Source organism: Erythrolamprus reginae, chromosome 9 (assembly GCF_031021105.1).
Source record: "Erythrolamprus reginae isolate rEryReg1 chromosome 9, rEryReg1.hap1, whole genome shotgun sequence".
NCBI classification, from domain to species: Eukaryota; Metazoa; Chordata; class Lepidosauria; order Squamata; family Dipsadidae; genus Erythrolamprus; species Erythrolamprus reginae.
The window spans coordinates 41560123-41579254 of NC_091958.1; the positions used below are offsets into that span (position 1 = coordinate 41560123).

At 45.1% G+C, this 19132-nt stretch overlaps 1 protein-coding gene across 1 annotated transcript; it reads left to right on the forward strand.

Annotated features, from left to right (window-relative positions):
* The first annotated feature begins 3295 nt into the window (after positions 1–3295).
* KCTD5 (potassium channel tetramerization domain containing 5) lies at positions 3296–18061 on the forward strand. Its single transcript, XM_070760975.1, has 6 exons — positions 3296–3712; positions 5781–5889; positions 6625–6716; positions 7253–7348; positions 13491–13616; positions 15737–18061. The coding sequence occupies exons 1-6, from the start codon at positions 3449–3451 to the stop codon at positions 15764–15766; spliced, it is 717 nt and encodes a 238-aa protein (XP_070617076.1). The 5' UTR covers positions 3296–3448; the 3' UTR covers positions 15767–18061.
* Positions 18062–19132: the final 1071 nt, after the last annotated feature.

The window sequence follows — 19132 nt, forward strand, 5'->3', positions numbered from 1 at the left end:
TCAACGGAGAAGTAAAAAAAGTAAACTTTATTTTATTCCAAATGTACAAAACATTTACAACTGTACAGTGTTGCTTAAAAGTTTGTAAATTCTTCTGAATTTTCAATGTTTCTGCATAAATATGACCTAAAACGTTATCTTTTTTTCCATATAAGTCCTAAAACTAGTTGAGAACCCAATTAAACAAATTAGTAAAAAGCAATATTGGTTTATTGATTTATTGAGGAAAATGAACCAAAGCTACATATTTGTTGTGGCAAAGGGTGTGAACCTTCGCATTCAATAACATGTTATTCCCTGAAGGGGAAAAAACCCTTTAAGGCAGCAATAATGGCAACTAAGTATTTCCAGGACTGTTCAGTAGTCCTCAGATTACAATGACAATAGGAAATTGAACACTGCCATCCCATGGCCAGAGGTGGGCTGCTAAGGTGGAACAGAGGCCAGCTAGCAGAGGCCAGCACAATTCTGCTACTGCACCTGGGCAGGATTGTCATAGCTTGGATGCCACCAGTTGTGTTTCAGTAAACTCTTTTTTGCTCTTTCCTGAATCCCCATCACACAACCCTCAGCTTACAAGAGCAGTTGGGAATCCTGAGTTGTATTTTGTACATAATACAGTGATCTTACAAACTTAATTGGTTCCGGGACGAGGTTCTTAAGGTGAAAAGTTTGTAAGACGAAACAATGTTTTCCATAGGAATCAATGGAAAAGTGATTAATGCGTGCAAGCCCAAAATTCACCCCTTTTGCCAGCCGAAGCACCCATTTTTGTGCTGCTGGGATTCCCCTGAGGCTCCCCTCCATGGGAAACCCCACCTCTGGACTCCCGTTGCCAGTGAAGTACCTGTTTTTGCGCTGATGGGATTCCTCTGCAGCATCACAAAAACACGGAAGTCCAGAGGTAGGGTTTCCCATGGAGGGGAGCCTCAGGGGAATCCCAGCAGCACAAAAACGGGTGCTTAGCTGGCAACGGAAGTCTGGAGACGGGGCATCCCAGAGGCGTCGGTGGGTTTGTAAGGTGAAAATAGTTTGTAAGAAGAGGCAAAGAAATCTTAAACCCCGGGTTTGTATCTCGAAAAGTTTGTATGACGAGGCGTTTGTAAGACGAGGTATCACTGTATTCTGTGCATCATCCTGCTTTGCTCCAAATTACATTTTCCAACCCGAAGAAGCAAAAAAGCCACCTGGTTGTACTTGCACATGGAGCCATTAGTCAGGTTTCACAGTCTTGCCTGCATCATTCTGGGAGTCAAAATTCCACCAAGCGGGCAGGCAATCTGCAGGGGGTGAGAGGGGGGGGTCAGCTCTGCTTGTTAGGTCTAGTCCAATAAGCAAAACAGAAGGGTCATAGAAACTGGGGCATTCCAGGTCATTGGCCTCCAACCTGTTGACAGTTCCTTCTTTGACTGTCTCTGCTTGGAGACTTGATGGCTGGATCAGTGGAGCTCCTGACCCCAAACCAATTCAGTCTGTAATAAGACCACAACCACTCATGTTTATGTTGGGCAATCAAACAAAAGTGGTGGGGAATGTTGAGATGTGACTGAGGAAAGAGTGATAATGTTACCTATCTGTCCAGCCAGATTTCAGGACCTGTTGACAGGCAGGCCAGCAGGTAGAGTGGCATTAAATTTCATAACACCTTATTGGTGATCAGGGTCACTGTTCCAGAGGTGAGTGATGTGTGAGTACCTGTTGTTTGGATTGACTATCGAGAGAAGCTAGGGGTCTTTGTATCGTAGATCTTGTCCTTTTAATAACCTTTGTTGAGCTTTGGGATCGATTTCCAACTTGATATTGGAAACTAGGATTGGTCCCGAAAGACTTCAGTCTCTAGAGTCTTGATCTAGTAGAGCTCAAGAGTTCGTGGCATCAGTGGTGGCAATGGTCTGTCCCAAGTAATCTCAGTTTCCATCACAAGGTTAGACCTCCGTTTTGCCTCTGAATAATTGCTATGTGATCTCTTGGGGGAGAGGGTTATTATCATTTGCTCTTCGTTGTAGACAGATCACTTCCTGTTCTAGCTTCATTGACTGCCACCTGATTCAATCCACAAGGCCAGGACGATTGAGATGATCTGTCCAGAAGTCTAATGGATCCATCAGGTTTCTTGCAGGCACTTGTGGATTTCCCTGTTCTTGCAGGAAAGTCAGATGATAATCTGGTCTGTTGGCATGAGGTGGTGTTGAGGCTTGAAGTTGGTCCCAAGTGGGTTATCTCTGTCGGCTGATCCCATTTGGCTGTTAGGTTTTCCAAGGAATTTCAGAAGGACTTTCTGGTAGAAAGGTGATAATAAGTATGGGGACTGAGTTTGAGGTTCGGGCCTACTCCTTTGCAATGAGAAATTTTTTATTGCTAGTTGCTGAGACTCAAGAGTTTGAGTCTGCCCTCTGAGTCTGCCCTATTGTCCAAATTTACCTGTACCTTGGAGAATAGGACAGTAGGGCAGGGATGGTAAACATGCTGTTACACTTATGCACACCTTTTACAGACCTCTTAGAAGCAGGGAGAGGTCGACTGTAGACGGTCTAAGGTTAAAGTTTTTGGGGTTTGGGGAAGAAACCAGTCAGGTAGTGCATTCCAGGCATTGACCACTCTGTTGCTGAAGTCGTATTTTCTGCAGTTGAGTTTGGAGCGGTTTACATTAAGTTTGAATTGATTGTGTGCTCATGTGTTGTTGCAGTCAAAGGTGAGGTAGTCACTAACAGGAAGGACATTTTGATATATGATTTTATGAACTACAGTTAGATCTGATCTGAGGCAAAGTAGCTGTAAATTGTCTAATTGCAGCATTTCAAATCTGGTGGAATGAGGTATTTTGTTGAGTGAAGGGCTCTTCTTGTGAAATATTTCTGGACTCTCGATTGTATTTATGTCTGATATGCAATGTGGGTTCCAGACAAGTGAGCTGCATTCTAGAACAGGTCTAACAAATGTTTTGTATGCTCTGGTTAACAGTTCAACGTTGCCAGAGAAGAAGCTACGTAAGATTAGATTGACAACTGTTAGTGCTTTTTTAGCAATGCTCTAGCACCTAGGTCATTGGATATGAGGACTCCAAGGTCTTTCACAGAGTGAGGGTCGTCTACAATTTCGTTTCCATCAAGTTTGTATTTTATATTCTGATTCCTTTTGTCAATCTGTTGTGCGCTCGTGTGTTGTTGTGGTTGAAGCTGAAGTATTGACAGGCAGGACATCAGACGACACCAGTCAGCTTCATAGCTCTACCGCAACTCCCCCCCCCCCACGCCCCGTCGCACAGGATGCTAGGGCGGAACCCGGCGGCGGCCGGAAAACCCGCCTCCAGCGGGACCGGAAGCGAGGGGAGCGGCCGCCCCGCCCCTTCCTCCGTCGGGGCCCTGCGCAAGCGCGCTGGGGGCTGTCGGGGGCGCGGCCGGTTCGGCGTGGACGCCTTCGTAGGGGGCCCTTCCGGCGCCGGGCCAGGATGGCGACGGAGAGTCCGTGCGAGTTCCCGGCGGGCGGGCTGAGCCTGGGCCGGCCTCCCTCGGCGCCCTTCCGCCGCTGCAGCCCTTCCAGGCCCCCCGCCGCCGTCCCTGCCGCCTCCCCGCCGTCCGCGCTGCCGGGCAAGTGGGTCCGCCTGAACGTGGGCGGCACTTGCTTCCTGACCACCCGGCAGACGCTCTGCAGGGACCCCCGGAGCTTCCTCTTCCGCCTCTGCCAGGCCGACCCCGACCTCGACTCCGATAAGGTGGGCCGACCCCCCCCCCCCTCCGCCCCTGCTCGGAGCGTTTCTTTTGTTGTTGTTATTGTTGTTATTATTGTTATAGTAATAGTAGTTATTGTTAATTGTTGTTATTATTATTACTATTATTATACAAGACAAAACACCAACGGACATAAAACTTTTTTTTGCTTTTGCCGCCCCGCTTTTAGCAGAAGTTTCTATTTTTTCATTGAATTTTTTAAATAGATTTTTATAATAACAATAAAACATTCACACAAGACATGCCCGCCACCAAACAACATTCAAACCCCTTCACCAAAATGGGGGCATATTTTCCATATACCATTTTAACTGAAGAGCAATACTGTATATCTATTTACATATTATAAAGGAACTCTAATTTGTTCTTTGTACCTTGGTCTTAGCAGAAGTTTCTAGAGTAAAATTATACATATGTTTCCATGCAAAGATACATATTCTTACATTCCTTACTAGTTTATTTCTCCAATTCTTAACACTTAACATTCCAGTATTGTTTACAATTAGCTATTTACACATTTAAGACTATTGACCATTTACACATTTATAACTTAATTATTTATTCATTATTCCTCAGTCTTTTATCTAGCCAATCTGGGATAAACCTTATCCCAGACTTTATAATATAATGATTCTTCTTGTCCTTTCAACCTTCTTGTCCTCATATCCATTTCAGTACATTGGATGGTTTTTTAAATTGTCTCTTCTTTTGGAAGGAAGATTTTCTTTTATCTGCCCAGGCAGAAGTGGGCTGCTAAGATGGAATGGGTGCACTGCTCACCCCGTGGCTCTGACAGGGTGTCCAACAAACAGGGAAATCAGGGAAATTGGTGGTTTGGGAAATATCAGGGAATTATCAGGGAATTCATGAAAAAAAAAGGAATAAATCGGGGGGGAGGGGACCAAACTGTATTAAAATATTTAAAAGTCAGGGAAAAATTATGTAAACACCCCCCCCCCCCCAGATTGCGCTGCCTGTCAAACAAAAATGAGCATAACTGTGGCAACAACTTGCTTTCTCCTCGGTTTAGCCATTTGGTATGACTTTATCTACCACTGCGCCTTAACTAAATCGGGAGTTACAGGGAAATATCAGGGAATTTCAAAATACTGGACACCCTGCTCTGAGTGCTAGGGGAGTCCAGCGCAATTTTGCTACTGCATCTGGGCAGGTAGTGAAATTGCGCACGGACACGCAGGTCACCAGCAAAAAGTGTGCATTAGAGTTTATGTTCCTGGTGGTGTTCATCATTAGGAATATAGTCAGTGGGGGATCTCAGGGTCTGTCTGGTCCCCCGTGCTCTACAACTTTTTAATGAATTATTTCGATGAGATAGAAGAGTTTGGAGAGGGCAGCACATAAATCCAATCAATCCATCAATCAATCAATAGCTGATCAAGTTTTCTGGCAACACAAACTTGGGGAAAATTGCCAACTCCTTAGAAGACAGGCTTAAAGTTCAAAAGACACTTTCCTCAAGATCAGAGGTCCTCAAAGTTGCCAACTTTAAGACTTGTGGACTTCAACTTCCAGAATTCTCCAGCCAGCATAGCTGGCTGGAGAATTCTGGGAGTTAAAATCCACAAGTCTTAAAGTTGCCAACTTTGAAGACCTCTGCTCAAGATAGTCCCCCTGCCCTAAATATCACGCAGTTACAGGAAAAACGAAAGCATGCAGAGAATCCAACCTGGACAGCTTCCTGCTTCCTCCATTGGAATGGCAGCATCCCAGAAGAGAACCTGACCTGCTACCCTCCCAAAAGAAAGAGGCTTGTGCCTGCAGCACACAACATAATCAACAGGAGAGAAAAACAGCATTTAGCCTAATTTAGGTTTATTTGGGCATTGGTTGTGGAACTGTTTGATTAATTTAGGCCTAATTCATTGTCTTGAGGATATCAAACCAGTAAGCATGACCTTCCCACGAAGAACACAGTGATCTAAATAACATTGTTTGTTTTATTTGTTAAAACTTAAAAAAGCCACTTACAGAACTGATTGCTGGAAAACTAGATGTGTACCAAATAAAGTAAAATTTATTTCTTTTCATTAGGATGAAACAGGTGCCTATTTAATAGACAGAGATCCAACCTATTTTGGACCGGTACTGAACTATCTCCGACATGGGAAACTGGTTATCAATAAAGACCTTGCAGAGGAAGGTACGTTTTGCAATTCAGAAAAAACTCCTGAAATTCATGGGCTCCAAAAATTAGTTTTCAAATTGCTTCATTTGGAAAGCAGTTGCATGATTATTTGCACAGGGTGGCTGGTCTTGGCACCTCAACTTGTAGCGGCCACTTTTTGATCATCCCGGGCTTGAAATTTTGAAAAGCAAAGTGGTCCTGGCATTTAATTCTTGTAAAATAACAGTTCTTCCAAACAATAAAAAGTAGGAATAAAGAAGAACTAGATTTATACAAGCCGACGCAAGTCTCAATTTGCAAGGCTAGCCAGACAGGGGTGGGCTTCAAATTTTTTTAGCAATGGGTTCTCTGCCCAGTTGCTGGGTGGGCATGGGCATGGTAGGCATGTCCTAGTCGGCTCCTGCACCATGAAAGGGGGGGGGGGGCATTTTCTGGAGACCATTTTTTTTGCCTTCTCTGGCTTCTGGAGGCTTTTGTTGAGCCTCTGGAAGGGCAAAAATGGGCTCCCTCTGAGCTCCAGAGACCCTCCGGAAGCAGGAAATTGGCCTGTTTCTGGCCTTCTGGAGCCTGTGGGATTGTGGCTCTTTTCCACCTGTTTGGGCTCTTGTGGTCCTTGTGTTCTGCGGGCACTCCTGAGAGTGGGAAGAGAAGGAGGGACCAGTATCAGTTTGTGGCCTGCACTCACACCGACCATCATTGATTGCCACCAGAATTAAGTTTTAACTTTTGCAACTTGGTTCCCTTTTCAAGGCGTGCTTGAAGAAGCTGAATTCTACAACATCACATCCTTAATTAAGCTGGTGAAGGACAAAATAAGAGAAAGAGACAGTAAAATCTCACAGGTAGGACCCTTTTTGGATTTCTGAACAAGCGCGGTTTGGTTTGGGGCTCTTTCAGTCTGGGAGATTTCCAGCCTGGGAGAGGAACACAGCCTTCCTCAGCTCCGGCAGCAGTTCTTCTGTCTCAGTGATGCTGCTTTGACAGTCCGTGAGGCCCATCTGTGTACCCATCACCTGGTGAGGTGGGGGGTGTTTCAGGCAGAGGTGGGCTACTAAGGTGGAACGGTGGCGTGTGCTCACCCCTGTGGCCCTGAGTGCTAGCAGAGTTCAGCACAATTCTGCTACTGCACCTGGGCAGGCAACGAAATTGCGTGCGGACATGCGGGCAGGAGAGGGAGGGGCCATGGGCGCACCTGCGTGTCCGCATGCAATTTTGCTACCTGCCCAGGTGCAGTAGCAGAATTGGGCTGAACTCCACTAGCACTCAGAGCCACGGGGGCGAGCACACATCATCGTCCCACCATAGCAGCCCACCTCTGGTTTCGGGAGAGCTCCTTTTCCTGCATCGGTCCCAGCAGCATCCTTGTTCTCTGCCACAGGTGCCAGTCAAGCATGTTTACAGAGTGCTCCAGTGCCAGGAGGAGGAGCTGACTCAGATGGTCTCCACCATGTCTGATGGCTGGAAATTTGAACAGGTAACAGAACGAGATTTCACATCCTTTGCAGGCACAGGCACAGCTGGGAAAGAGAGAGTTTTATTGCATCGGTATATAAAGTACTGTAATATTGTTAGGAGAGCTGGGGTGGCGCAGCAGGTAGAGTGCAGTACTGCAAGCCACTGAAACTGACTGTAGGTCAGCGGTTCAAATCTCATCACCGGCTCAAGGTTGACTCAGCCTTCCCTCCTTCCGAGATGGGTCAAATGAGGGCCTGGATTGTGGGGGGCAAATGTGCTGGCTCTGTTAAAAAGTGCTATTGCTGACACGTAAGCCGCCCTGAGTCGAAGGAGAAGGGCGGCATAAAAATCGAATGAATGAATGAATGAACGAACAAACAAATACCGTATACTGTATTTGTACAGCTGGTCCTCAACGTACAACACGTCAGTGACTGTTCAAAGTTACAGCGCCACTGGAAAAAGTGAATTATGACTTTTTCACACTGAGGACCGCTGCAACACCTGCAATGGTCATGTGAACAAAATTCATGCGTTTGGCAACTGGCTCAGATTTATGTCGATTGCCATGTCCTGGGATCATGTGATCCCTTTGGAGAACTTCTTCTGACAAGAACGCCAATGGGGAGACCAGATTGCCTTAGCAGCCGTATTACTAGCTTAACAGCTGCGGTGGTTCTCTTAACAACTGTGACAGGAGTAGTGGTAAAAGGGAGCAAAACTCGCTTAACAACTTAGACACAGAAATTTTGGCCTCCATTTTATTTGTTGGTTTGGTTTGGTTTGGTTTGGTTTGGTTTGGTTTGATTTGATTTGATTTGGTTTGGTTTGGTTTGATTTGATTTGATTTGATTTGATTTGATTTGATTTATATACCGCCCCTCTTCGAGTACTTGGGGCAGCTTACAACACATAATAAGAACAATAAAATACAATGGCTAAATCCAATTAATTAAAACTAGCTAACTAACCTAAAATCCCCAATATATTAAAATCGATTGTACTCATTCAGACCTCAACCATACATAACATTCACTGGCCAAGGGTCCAAGATCTAATTGCCCAAGCCTGGCGATATAAATGAGTCTTAAAACTCTTGCAGAAGGCGGGGAGGATGGGGGCAGTGCGACTCTCCTCCTGATTCCGGAGCTGATTTCGGAGGCCCGGGGCCCCCACAGAGAAGACTCTTCCCCTTGATCCCACCAAACAACATTGTTTGGTTGACAGGACCTGGAGAAGGCCAATTCTGTGGGATCTAACCAGTCGCTGGGGCTCATATGGCATTTTGGTTGTAAGTGGAAGATTACCTGTAGTACGTTACTATCAACAGCAAATACAGATTAGTAATAGCAAGATCCCATCAGAAATAATATCTGTGTTATTAAGTAATGCCAAATTAATAAGGTGTTTGGGTTTTTTTGTTTTGTTTTTTTTGGCTCTTTTTTTTTAGCCTAGGTTTTTCAGGGTTGTGATGTATTTGAGCCTTTCTATCAGTGATAATTCCCAGGGCCTCTCCTGGCAAGCAGGGTTCTGGCCAGACTGATGCAACCTGTAGAGGAGAAAGGCCACCCTGAAAAGCATCCCGTCCCAGAGGAGTCCCTGCTGCGTGGAGCAGCTGCTGGGTGGTTAGTGGAGCAGCTGGAGCTGGTGTGTATGTGTGTGTGTGTTTATAGGTGTGTGTGTTTGTGTGTGTGTGAGAGAGACGCTTGCAGACACTTGGCAGCCTGCTTTCAGGATCAAAATGGCAGTTGGGGTGGATTTATTTTCTTACATTTTAATCAGTTATCAAATTTTGAAATTGCTGATCTCCCTTACAGAAGGAATCCGAGTCATGCACAGATAAAATATTAAAACATTGAAAACCAGTATGCAAAATTTAAAAAGAGGCAAGGACGGTCATAATTCAGTTAATTGGAAGTGGGGGGCGGGTAGGGGAGACTTTGAAGATGCTAATCACCTCCATCTACTTCTCTCTGCTCTCCAAGCAAGACAACAGAGCCCTGTCTCCAAGCCTTTCAAAAAACAAAGGGGGTCAGGCTTCATCTCGGGTGGGTGGGGTGGAGGCTCTCTTCCAGGACCCCACCAGTCTGAATTCTTTATTTTTTTATTTTAAAAACCGAAACACAACACAAAACAACAAAGACATTCAATAAATTTGCAAAAGACATAATAGAAACTAAATAAATAAGTATAAATAACATAAATAAAACATATACAGTAATCCCTCGCTACTTCACTTGTTTTCAAAGGAGGCTTAAATCCATTGAAAATTTTAAATCCATTAAAAATTCATAAAATTCTACAGTACTCCTATACTCTATTAAAGAAACTGGTAGGATATCACTTGTAGTTCCAGCTGAAAAACATTATAGAATGACTGTTTAATAAATTATGATTATTAATTTGGTTGGTCATCACCTATAAAGCCCTTCATGGCACCGGACCAGGGTATCTACGAGACCGCCTTCTGCTGCACGAATCCCAGCGACTGGTTAGGTCCCACAGAGTGGACCTTCTCCGGGTCCCGTCAACAAAACAATGTCGCTTGGCGGGGCCCAGGGGAAAAGCCTTCTCTGTGGCGGCCCCGGCCCTCTGGAATCAGCTCCCCCCAGATATTCGAATTGCCCCCACCCTCCTTGCCTTTCGTAAGCTCCTTAAAACCCACCTCTGCCGTCAGGCATGGGGGAATTGAGATATTCTTTCCCCCTAGGCCTTTACAATTTATGCATGGTAGGTTTGTTTGTATGGATGTTTAGTTTTATAATAAGGGTTTTTTAGTTGTTTTTAGTATTGGATTTACAGGATGTTTTTTATTACTGTTGTTAGCTGCCCCGAGTCTACTGGGAGGGGCGGCATACAAATCCAATAAATAAATAAATAATTATTAAAAGAGGAAGGGGAAGACTTTAGTGTCAAACTGATTAAATCATGCCAATGTTAGACAGCAGCGCAAACCAGAGAAGAATTATCACGGGGATGTTAAGCTTGGGTCTGTCGTGCCAATATTATACTGGCAGATCTTATCAGGAGAATGTAACCTCTTCCTAATGGAAATGAGGAATAAAATAATTGTGTATTAATATACGATGTAAAGTTTATGGCCTCCAGGCTAGTTCACTCTCTGGGTCGCTGGACACAGATTCATTAAGGGCAAATTTTAAAAGACATTAATCTTTCAGTGTCAAATTGCTACATCCTCCACCCATAATCCCCGATTTTAAATTCGGCATCTATAGATTTTCATGAACTGATTAGTGAGAAACATGGGTTATTATAATACAGTGTTCCCTCGATTTTCGCAGGTTCGAACTTCGCGAATAGCCTATACCACGGTTTTTCAAAAAATATTATTTATTTATTTATTTATTTATTTATTTATTTATTTATTATTTAGATTTGTATGCCGCCCCTCTCCGCGAACTCGGGGCGGCTCACTACAAGGCATAAACAAATCGTACAAATCCAAATAGATTCAAATAAATTTAAATATTTAAAAAAGTTTTTAAAAAAGAACCCCAATATACTAACAAGCACACACACAAACATACCAAACATAAATTGTACATGCCCGGGGGAGATGTTTCAGTTCCCCCATGCCTGACGGCAAAGGTGGGTTTTAAGAACTTTACGGAAGGCAGGGAGAGTAGGGGCAGTTCTAATCTCCGGGGGGAGTTGGTTCCAGAGAGTCGGGGCCGCCACAGAGAAGGCTCTTCCCCTGGGGCCCGCCAACCGACATTGTTTAGTTGACGGGACCCGGAGAAGGCCCACTCTGTGGGACCTAATCGGTCGCTGGGATTTGTGCAGCAGGAGGCGGTCTCGGAGGTAATTAAAAAATACTATGCGGGTTTTTTTCTATACCATGGTTTTTCCTGCCCGATGACATCATACGTCATCGCCAAACTAATAATTTTTGCAAATAAATAACAAACAAAAAAAATTTGTTAATAAATAATTATGTTTATAAATATCAGGATCACTAAGTGTCTTATTCAACGGGGAGCACCAGTAATAATGATGAGTAAATGGTTGTTAAGGGAATGGGAAATGGTAATTTAGGGGTTTAAAGTGTCAAGGGATGGCTTGTGATACTGTCCATAGCCAAAAATGGTGTATTTACTTCCGCATCTCTACTTCGCGGAAATTCGACTTTTGCGGGCGGTCTCGGAACGCATCCCCTGCGAAAATCGAGGGAACACTGTAGATATATTGCTCTTGAGTTAAAATGGTATACAGTGTTCCCTCGATTTTCGCGGGTTCAAACTTCGCGAATAGCCTATACCACGGTTTTTCAAAAAATATTAATTAAAAAAAACTTCGCGGTTTTTTCCCCTATACCACGGTTTTTCCCCACCTGATGACATCATATCTCATCGCCAAACTAATAATTTTTGCAAATAAATAACAAAAATTTTTTATTGTTAATAAATAATTATGATTATAAATATCAAGATCACTGTCTTATTCAATGGTGAGTACCAGTAATAATAGTGAGTAAATGGTTGTAATGGAATGGGAAATGGTAATTTAGGGGTTTAAAGTGTTAAGGGAAGGCTTGTGATACTGTCCATAGCCAAAAATGGTGTACAGTGAACCCTCGATCATCGCGAGGGTTCCGTTCCAGGACCCCACGCGATGATCGATTTTTAGCGAAGTAGCGGTGCGGAAGTAAAAACACCATCTGCGCGTGCGCAGATGGTGTTTTTGCTTCCACTGCCGCCCGCCCTTCGCCCGCCCATCCCGTTGCTCGCGCCCGCCCACCCCGTTGCTCACGCTGTTGCTGGGGCCGCTTCCCAGCTGGGGAGCCGAGCTAGGGAGTCCCCACCGCGCGCGCGTTGCTGGGGAAAGCGTGCGCGCTTGGGGACATCGCAGCTCCGCTCCCCAGCTGGGAAGCGGAGCTAGGGATTCCCCAAGCGTGCGCGCTTTCCCCAGCAACGTGCGCGCGGTGGGGAATCCCTAGCTCGGCTCCCCAGCTGGGGAGCGGAGCTGCGATGTCCCCAAGCGTGCGGGCACCGCCCGCCCGCCCACGCTGTTGCTGGGGCCGCTTCCCAGCTGGGGAGCCGAGCTAGGGAGTCCCCACCGCGCGCGCGTTGCTGGGGAAAGCGCGCGCGCTTGGGGACATCGCAGCTCCGCTCCCCAGCTGGGAAGCGGAGCTAGGGATTCCCCAAGCGCGCGCGCTTTCCCCAGCAACGTGCGCGCGGTGGGGACTCCCTAGCTCGGCTCCCCAGCTGGGGAGCGGAGCTGCGATGTCCCCAAGCGCGCGGGCACCGCCCGCCCGCCCACGCTGTTGCTGGGGCCGCTTCCTAGCTGGGGAGCCGAGCTGGGGTGTCCCCGCGCGTGCCGCCCGCCCGCCCACGCCGTTGCTCGCGCCGCCGCTGGGGTCTTACGGGGGCAAGAGGGGGAAGACCCAGGGAAGCCTCTGCCCGGCGGGGAAACTCCACCATCTACGTATGCGTGGAAGGGCACGCATGCGCAGATGGTGGAGTTTACTTCCGGGTTGAAAACTCGCGAAATAGCCCTTTCGCGATCCTTGAGGACGCGAAACTCGAGGGTTCACTGTATTTACTTCCGCATCTCTACTTCGCGGAAATTCGACTTTCGCGGGCGGTTTCGAAACGCATCCCCCGCGGAAATCGAGGGAACACTGTACTGAAAAAGAATCCTGACATTCTAGCATTAGAAACACCGGCGATATAACAGTTGAGTTTTGAAACATGGGTGTTAAATTTGGGGATTAAAATTCAAAACAATTGCTACTGCAAATTGGGATCATTTATCCACGGGTGCCGCTGTGTCCGCACGCGATTTCGCTCCCTGCCCAAGTGCAGTGGCAGAATTGCACTGGACTCCACCAGCACTCAGAGCCCCGGGGGCGAGCACGCGTCACCGTCCCACCTCAGCAGTCCACCTTTGGCTGTGGATCTTGCAGAGTTCCTAGAGATTTCATCCCTGCCTGAAAAGGTCATTTTGATAAAGGGGAGTACTTGAGGATCCAAGGATTGCTCTTGACCTCAGCTCGAATAAAATACGGTCCCAGATGTCTTCAGTGAGAATAAAAAGCGAGAACTCCACTCTTGGCCATGGCTACCGGGCAGTGTGAGGCATTGGGGGGTGGTCCTTTGCAAGCGAGGGCAGCCATTCTAAGCCTCTCTTTCCTTTTCCAGCTAGTGAGCATCGGATCCTCCTATAATTATGGGAATGAGGACCAGGCAGAATTCCTCTGCGTTGTCTCCAAAGAGCTGCACAACATGTCCTACGGCACAGCCAGCGAGCCCAGCGAGAAAGCAAAGGTGAGTCATCTTGCGGAGAGGAGCAGAGCGCATAAAAGCGCAGCGCAGGGCTTCGTGTTTGCCGGGGGTCAGGGCAGGGGTCGGATGCCCAGGCACTTGGTCTTTTCGGGCAGCAAACACAGCAGCGGATAAGAATGGTTAAGCTCTATTATTAAGCCAAGCAAACAGATTTAATAGCCTAACATAAAAAGTATACATGTCAAGCAAGATGACACCCATACCTCCAATAAGGAGCTCCTTAATATTATTTATTTAAGGTCTTCGTGGCCTTACAGGAGGCCAGTAGGGTGGGAGCAGTATGGACATCGGGGGTGGGGGGGAGTTGATTCCATAGAGCCGGACCCGCCAACCTGCACTGCTTAGTCCAGTGTTTCCCAACCTTGGCAACTTGAAGATATCTGGACTTCAACTCTCAGAATTCCCCAGCCAGCATTCCAGAGGGATATGGACAAACCTTTTCATTGCAGGGTTTCTCAAGAGATTTCCTCTCCAGTGATCAGAATAATATTTATTTGACAAAGCTATTTGCCTGGTATTAGAATCTATTGTTAATATATAGATATAGAATGTTTTGTACATTTTAAGATGTGTATTCTTTTCCAAAACTGGCATATGCAAATAGAGCTATAATAGAATGTTACCAAAGTTGGAACCGTTTTTCCTATAGGATATGCTGCAACCTCATCCAAACATTGTTTGTTTTTCTTTGTTTTTTGTTCCTTTTGTTTTTGTTTTTTCTTTTAAATGTATTAATATTGATTTATGTGTTGTATGTATATATGTATATAATAATTTAAAAAAAAAAAGAGAGAGAGACTTCCCCTCCAGGAGGGCTGATGTTCAGACTGCATTGGGATGAAGGGCCCACCGATTATTAAAAGAAGCTTTGTGATATCTGGACTTCAACTCCCAGAATTCCCCATCCAGCATTCTGGGAGTTGAAGTCCAGATATCTTCAAGTTGCCATGGTTGGGAAACACTTAGTTGATGGGACCTGGAGGAGGCCAGCCCTGTTTGATCTTATTGATCTCTAATAACAACCGACTAAGCAATGCAGGTTGGCGGGTCCGTGCGGGAGGGCCTTCTCTGTTGCCGTCCATGTTCTGCCATCTTTGAGGAGCTGCAAGAAGCAGCTTAGCTGCACCTGTGTTACTTTTGAACAGCAGCTTTTGCCTATTCATAAACTTAGTTAGCCCAGAAAGATGCTCCCAGGCTCCTCCTGATTTTCAACTTTCCTCCTATAATGTTAGATTCCGTGTGGAGGCTGTGGTCCAAGTACCACCTGCTGCCCCTCCCCCCCCTCCCCTCCCAGTTCTACCTCTTGTTTTTGTATGTCTACATCCCTTAACTCCTAATATTGGGTAAAAGCGGATTGAAGTATCATTTTTCCGATTTTGGAATAGGGAAAGGCCAGGGACTCTGCTTCCAGAGGGACAGGGACAAACCTTTTCATTGCAGGGTTTCTCAAGAGACTTCCCCTCCAGTGATCAGAATAATATTTATTTGACAAAGCTATTTGCCTGGTATTAGAATCTATTGTTAATATAAAGATATAGAATGTTTTGTACAATTTAAGATGTGTATTCTTTTCCAAAACTGGCGTATGCAAATAACTAAATAGAGCTACAATAGAATGTTACCATAGTTGGAACCGTTTTTCCTATATGATATGCTGCAAACTCGTCCAAATATTGTTTGTTTTTCTTTGGGTTTTTTTTCCCTTTTCCTTTTGTTTTTTCTTTTAAATGTATTAATATTGATTTATGTGTTGTATGTATATATGTATATAATATTTTTTTTAAAAAAAGAGACTTCCCCTCCAGGAGGGCTGATGTTCAGACTGCATTGGGATGAAGGGCCCACTGATTATTAAAAGAGGCTTTGTGTCATAAAGCACATCCATCTTGGTGGTGGTCCTGCGCTTTGGTGACAGGAGCAGCACAAACTGTTCATGGCTGAGATAATTATGGCTAAATGATGGCTTGCTGACTTCGTGTTGGTCAGAGGCATGGGGTGTTTTATTTTTGGAAAAGAGAATAAAGGGAACAAGGTTTAGTATGCAAATCCACTTGGAAGATTTTTTGTCAGATCTAATTTCTCACCGTAATTCCTTCCCCCAGATTTTGCAGGAGCGAGGTTCGAGGATGTAATTGTGCCACAGTATTGAATGCAGAAGATTGTTTTTATTTGCATCGCCCTACGAAGAGGCTTGGCGCCGAGCGGAAGTCTCTTGTGCAGACAAGATGGATTTGTAACCTTTGCAAACGCTGTGGCCGGAGCAGGCCTGCGTTGCCTGCATTCTTCTGACCCCTGGCTGTGCGGACGGCGATTCCAGGAAGGGCTCGGTTCTCCTCTCCGCTTCTGGTTTGTGTGGAGCGATGGGGGGGGAGCTCAGTTACTGCCAGTGATTGAAGGACAATTTATTGGTGCTACTCCAGTCCGTATACAGGCCTCTGTTACTAGCAGCCTCTGTGGACTTCTCCTACACATTCCTTTGCGGTCCTCATGTAAGAATGTTTTAGGGAAGAAGTATTCCTCTGTCGGGATAAACGAAATGTGTTTTTCTCCTCCCCTCTTCCCCCTGCTTCCTTTACCACCCAAGGGGGAGAAATCTCTTTTTGCCTGCATTTCTACAGCTGGCCTTCAGATTGCTTGATCTTACCAAAGTCAGCATTCAGTTTGACTACACTTAAAGATCGAAGACCAGTTTTGTTTACAAACGATGCAACATCTTGCCTTTCAAATGCATGGCTGCCCACCATGTGTTTTGAAAATATCTGCAACTATTGATAGTGGCAAAGCTGAAGTTAGGCCTCAGATTTTAGTCTTAATGGCTGCTCGGTCCGGAGAGTCGGGCCGGGTCGGGAAGGAATGTCTGGGTGCCCGAAAGCATAGAATTTATGCAGCAGAAAGTAGGAATTCTTCTGATTCTTAGATGTTTACAGTTATTTCTATATTATCTATGCAGTTCTTTCTAACGTTTTGGCAAATACCGTCAAAACAAACCATGGTTTCATTAAGAGAAGCTTCTAGTAAATGTGAAAAACACAACTAGATCTTTTTTGAGCACTGTGTTGAAATGGAACCGTTGGCAAGCCTTTCAGAAGAGCTTAAAGAGGAGTCGACTTCAAACTTCTCTTTGTTCCTTAAAGAGGAGTCCCCGCCTGTTTGCGACTTTTAAAGCATCCAATCCACATTTTAATCTTTCATCAAACAACTTGTGTAATATTTGTTTTATAACTCACGTGTACCGTCTCGAACATATCTTGCCTGCCCGTATTTGGTAAAATCTTTGGGCCCAAAAGAACAGGCGAGTTGGCTACGTTTTCTAGCCTCCCTTTCGGAGATGGCATTAAGGTGGCAGAGCCTTCTCAGTACTTTTGAAAAATGCTGAACTGATTTAAAGTGTAATTACATGGGACAGCTGTACATACATACGCATAGACTCTTTGGGGAGTCCATGTTTTACATTCTTTTTACATCTAGCGCCGGTTTTCTCCCTGACAGCAGCATTGCTTTGAGAGGTCCTGAGAAACAGGGTTTGCGTGAATGGCCGTTCCTCTTTGGAAAGGTTGCCGCTGATCTGACCTGGGCCTTGGGGAACATTCTAGAAGAGTGGCTTGAAAGACTTGTCAGTATACCTTCTCTAAAAGATGGTGCTTCAATTCCTACCTGCCCGGCCTTTTTGAACCCGCTGAAGTTACTAGTAATCAGCCAGCTCCTTATCACTCGATGCCAGCTTGGAAGAGGGCAGCAGCCAAGCTCATGATGGGGCAGTGGAGCCCCCCTTCACCCCTCCGTTGTGCCCCCTTCAGCAGGAGCTCCAGGGTTGGTTTTGGAAGGAGTGGGGCTGCCCCCACCCATCCTGGCCATTTCTGAAGGTTGCCTTGCCAGAGCAGGGAGGGGATGACATTGATTGACATGGATTCCCTTTTGAAGAGCGGGCAGTTCAAAATCTTCCAACACTAGGGCTATACTTATGGAGGATTTTAAATCCAGACAATACTTCCTTTGCGCTCACTTTGGTGTGACTTCTTGCTGAGTTGGGGATGGGGTGGGAGTAGTATGTGAATAATATAGCATCAGATTTTAAACTTTGTATCTTGGAAATTATATCATCAACTTAACCTAAAATGCATGGAATATTTTTTTGGTATTTTTTTTTTTGTATTTTTCAAGACTGTGTAACGTTATAGGGCATGACGCTTAGCTTTCTTGGGGGGGGGAGAGTTTAAAATAATCCATTAACCATGGATCACTCATTTATGGTAGTCTCTTCTTACCACTTGTTGTCTTCCTCATTTCAACAAACACTGTTATAGAAAGTTGATGCATCTTACACCAAGGGAATTGGGTAGATTTTAATAACTTAAATTGACATTTGTCCTTGAAGGCTTCTGCACTGATTCTGGATTCTGAATGATAAACATGTGTTCCTCTTTTCAGTTGTTTGGTCTAATTTTTGCATTCGTTTTATTTATTTCTGACAGTGAAGGTTAAATGCTTTTAAAAATGCTTTAATATCGTGTAGTGTGTCCCCTTAAACTGATATAACGCACGGCTAAGGCATAAGACAACGATGATGCTCAATAAAAGAACAAAAACAGCAGAAGAGGGAGTTGTCTGAACATCAGTAGTTTTTTTTTTCCCTAACAGGCTGTAAATGTTCTTTCCAGATTTAGGCTCTTTACTCCTGAGGTGGGACATCCCTATTTTGGCTAAATTTTAGCCTACAGAACCCTGCATTTTGAGACTTGAATGTTGCAAAGAAATACTACCTGTACTGTGGAAATAGGTAGGAAATTTTCAGCCACTAGTTCCCTGCTTACCAGGAGGCCATAGTTCCTTAACACCAAGTGAAGGTAGGATCTAAACAATCAGTAGAAACCTTTAAAAATCAAGCCGTTTGGATCAGTTCCACTGACACTTTCTCCAGGGTTCTCAAGCAATATCTTGGCTGGTTCTTTTCCCCAGAAAACCTCGCCTTCCAAATATTACCGACTGCTTCAGGGGCCCAGATGTTCTGCATTCTGGCTGCCATGGCTAGTGCCAGTGAAGCCCTGGGAGTCAGTTTGCTGTGAGCTTGCTGAAAAAGTTCTAGCGGTCTAATTTCTTTTCTTTTTAAATTATTTTTGAATATTTTCAAATTAATTCTTGTTCTGCCGGCGTGTCCAAACTGCCTGTAATTACAGGGTAATTAGTCCAGAAAGACACACACCACACGATAGAAGGAAAACCAAAAGTCTTTATCAACAGAAAAGCAGAAAAAACTCCCTTTTTAAATGTCAAAGGGATTTTCTGGTAAACACAAGGCACAGGTTAAATGCAATCCAATTTCTCACCCAGTAACTGGGAAATTGAGTCTGAATTCCAAAGTCCAGAAAGTCCACACACAGTCTTGAACAGGGAAACAGCAAAACCATGATCTTGACGAACTGAATCAGATAAACTTCCACAAGGCTAAACCAGCATGCTGTTCTTTTTATCTGTAGCACTAATTACAGCAGCCCCACCCA

Excerpts from the sequence above, each read along its gene's own strand:
- KCTD5 (XM_070760975.1), top strand. The coding sequence starts at position 3,449 with ATGGCGACGGAGAGTCCGTGCGAGTTCCCGGCGGGCGGGCTGAGCCTG. Across the intron at positions 3,713-5,780 it reads CCGACCTCGACTCCGATAAG|GATGAAACAGGTGCCTATTT; the intron begins GTGGGCCGACCC and ends TCTTTTCATTAG. Across the intron at positions 7,349-13,490 it reads ATGGCTGGAAATTTGAACAG|CTAGTGAGCATCGGATCCTC; the intron begins GTAACAGAACGA and ends TTCCTTTTCCAG.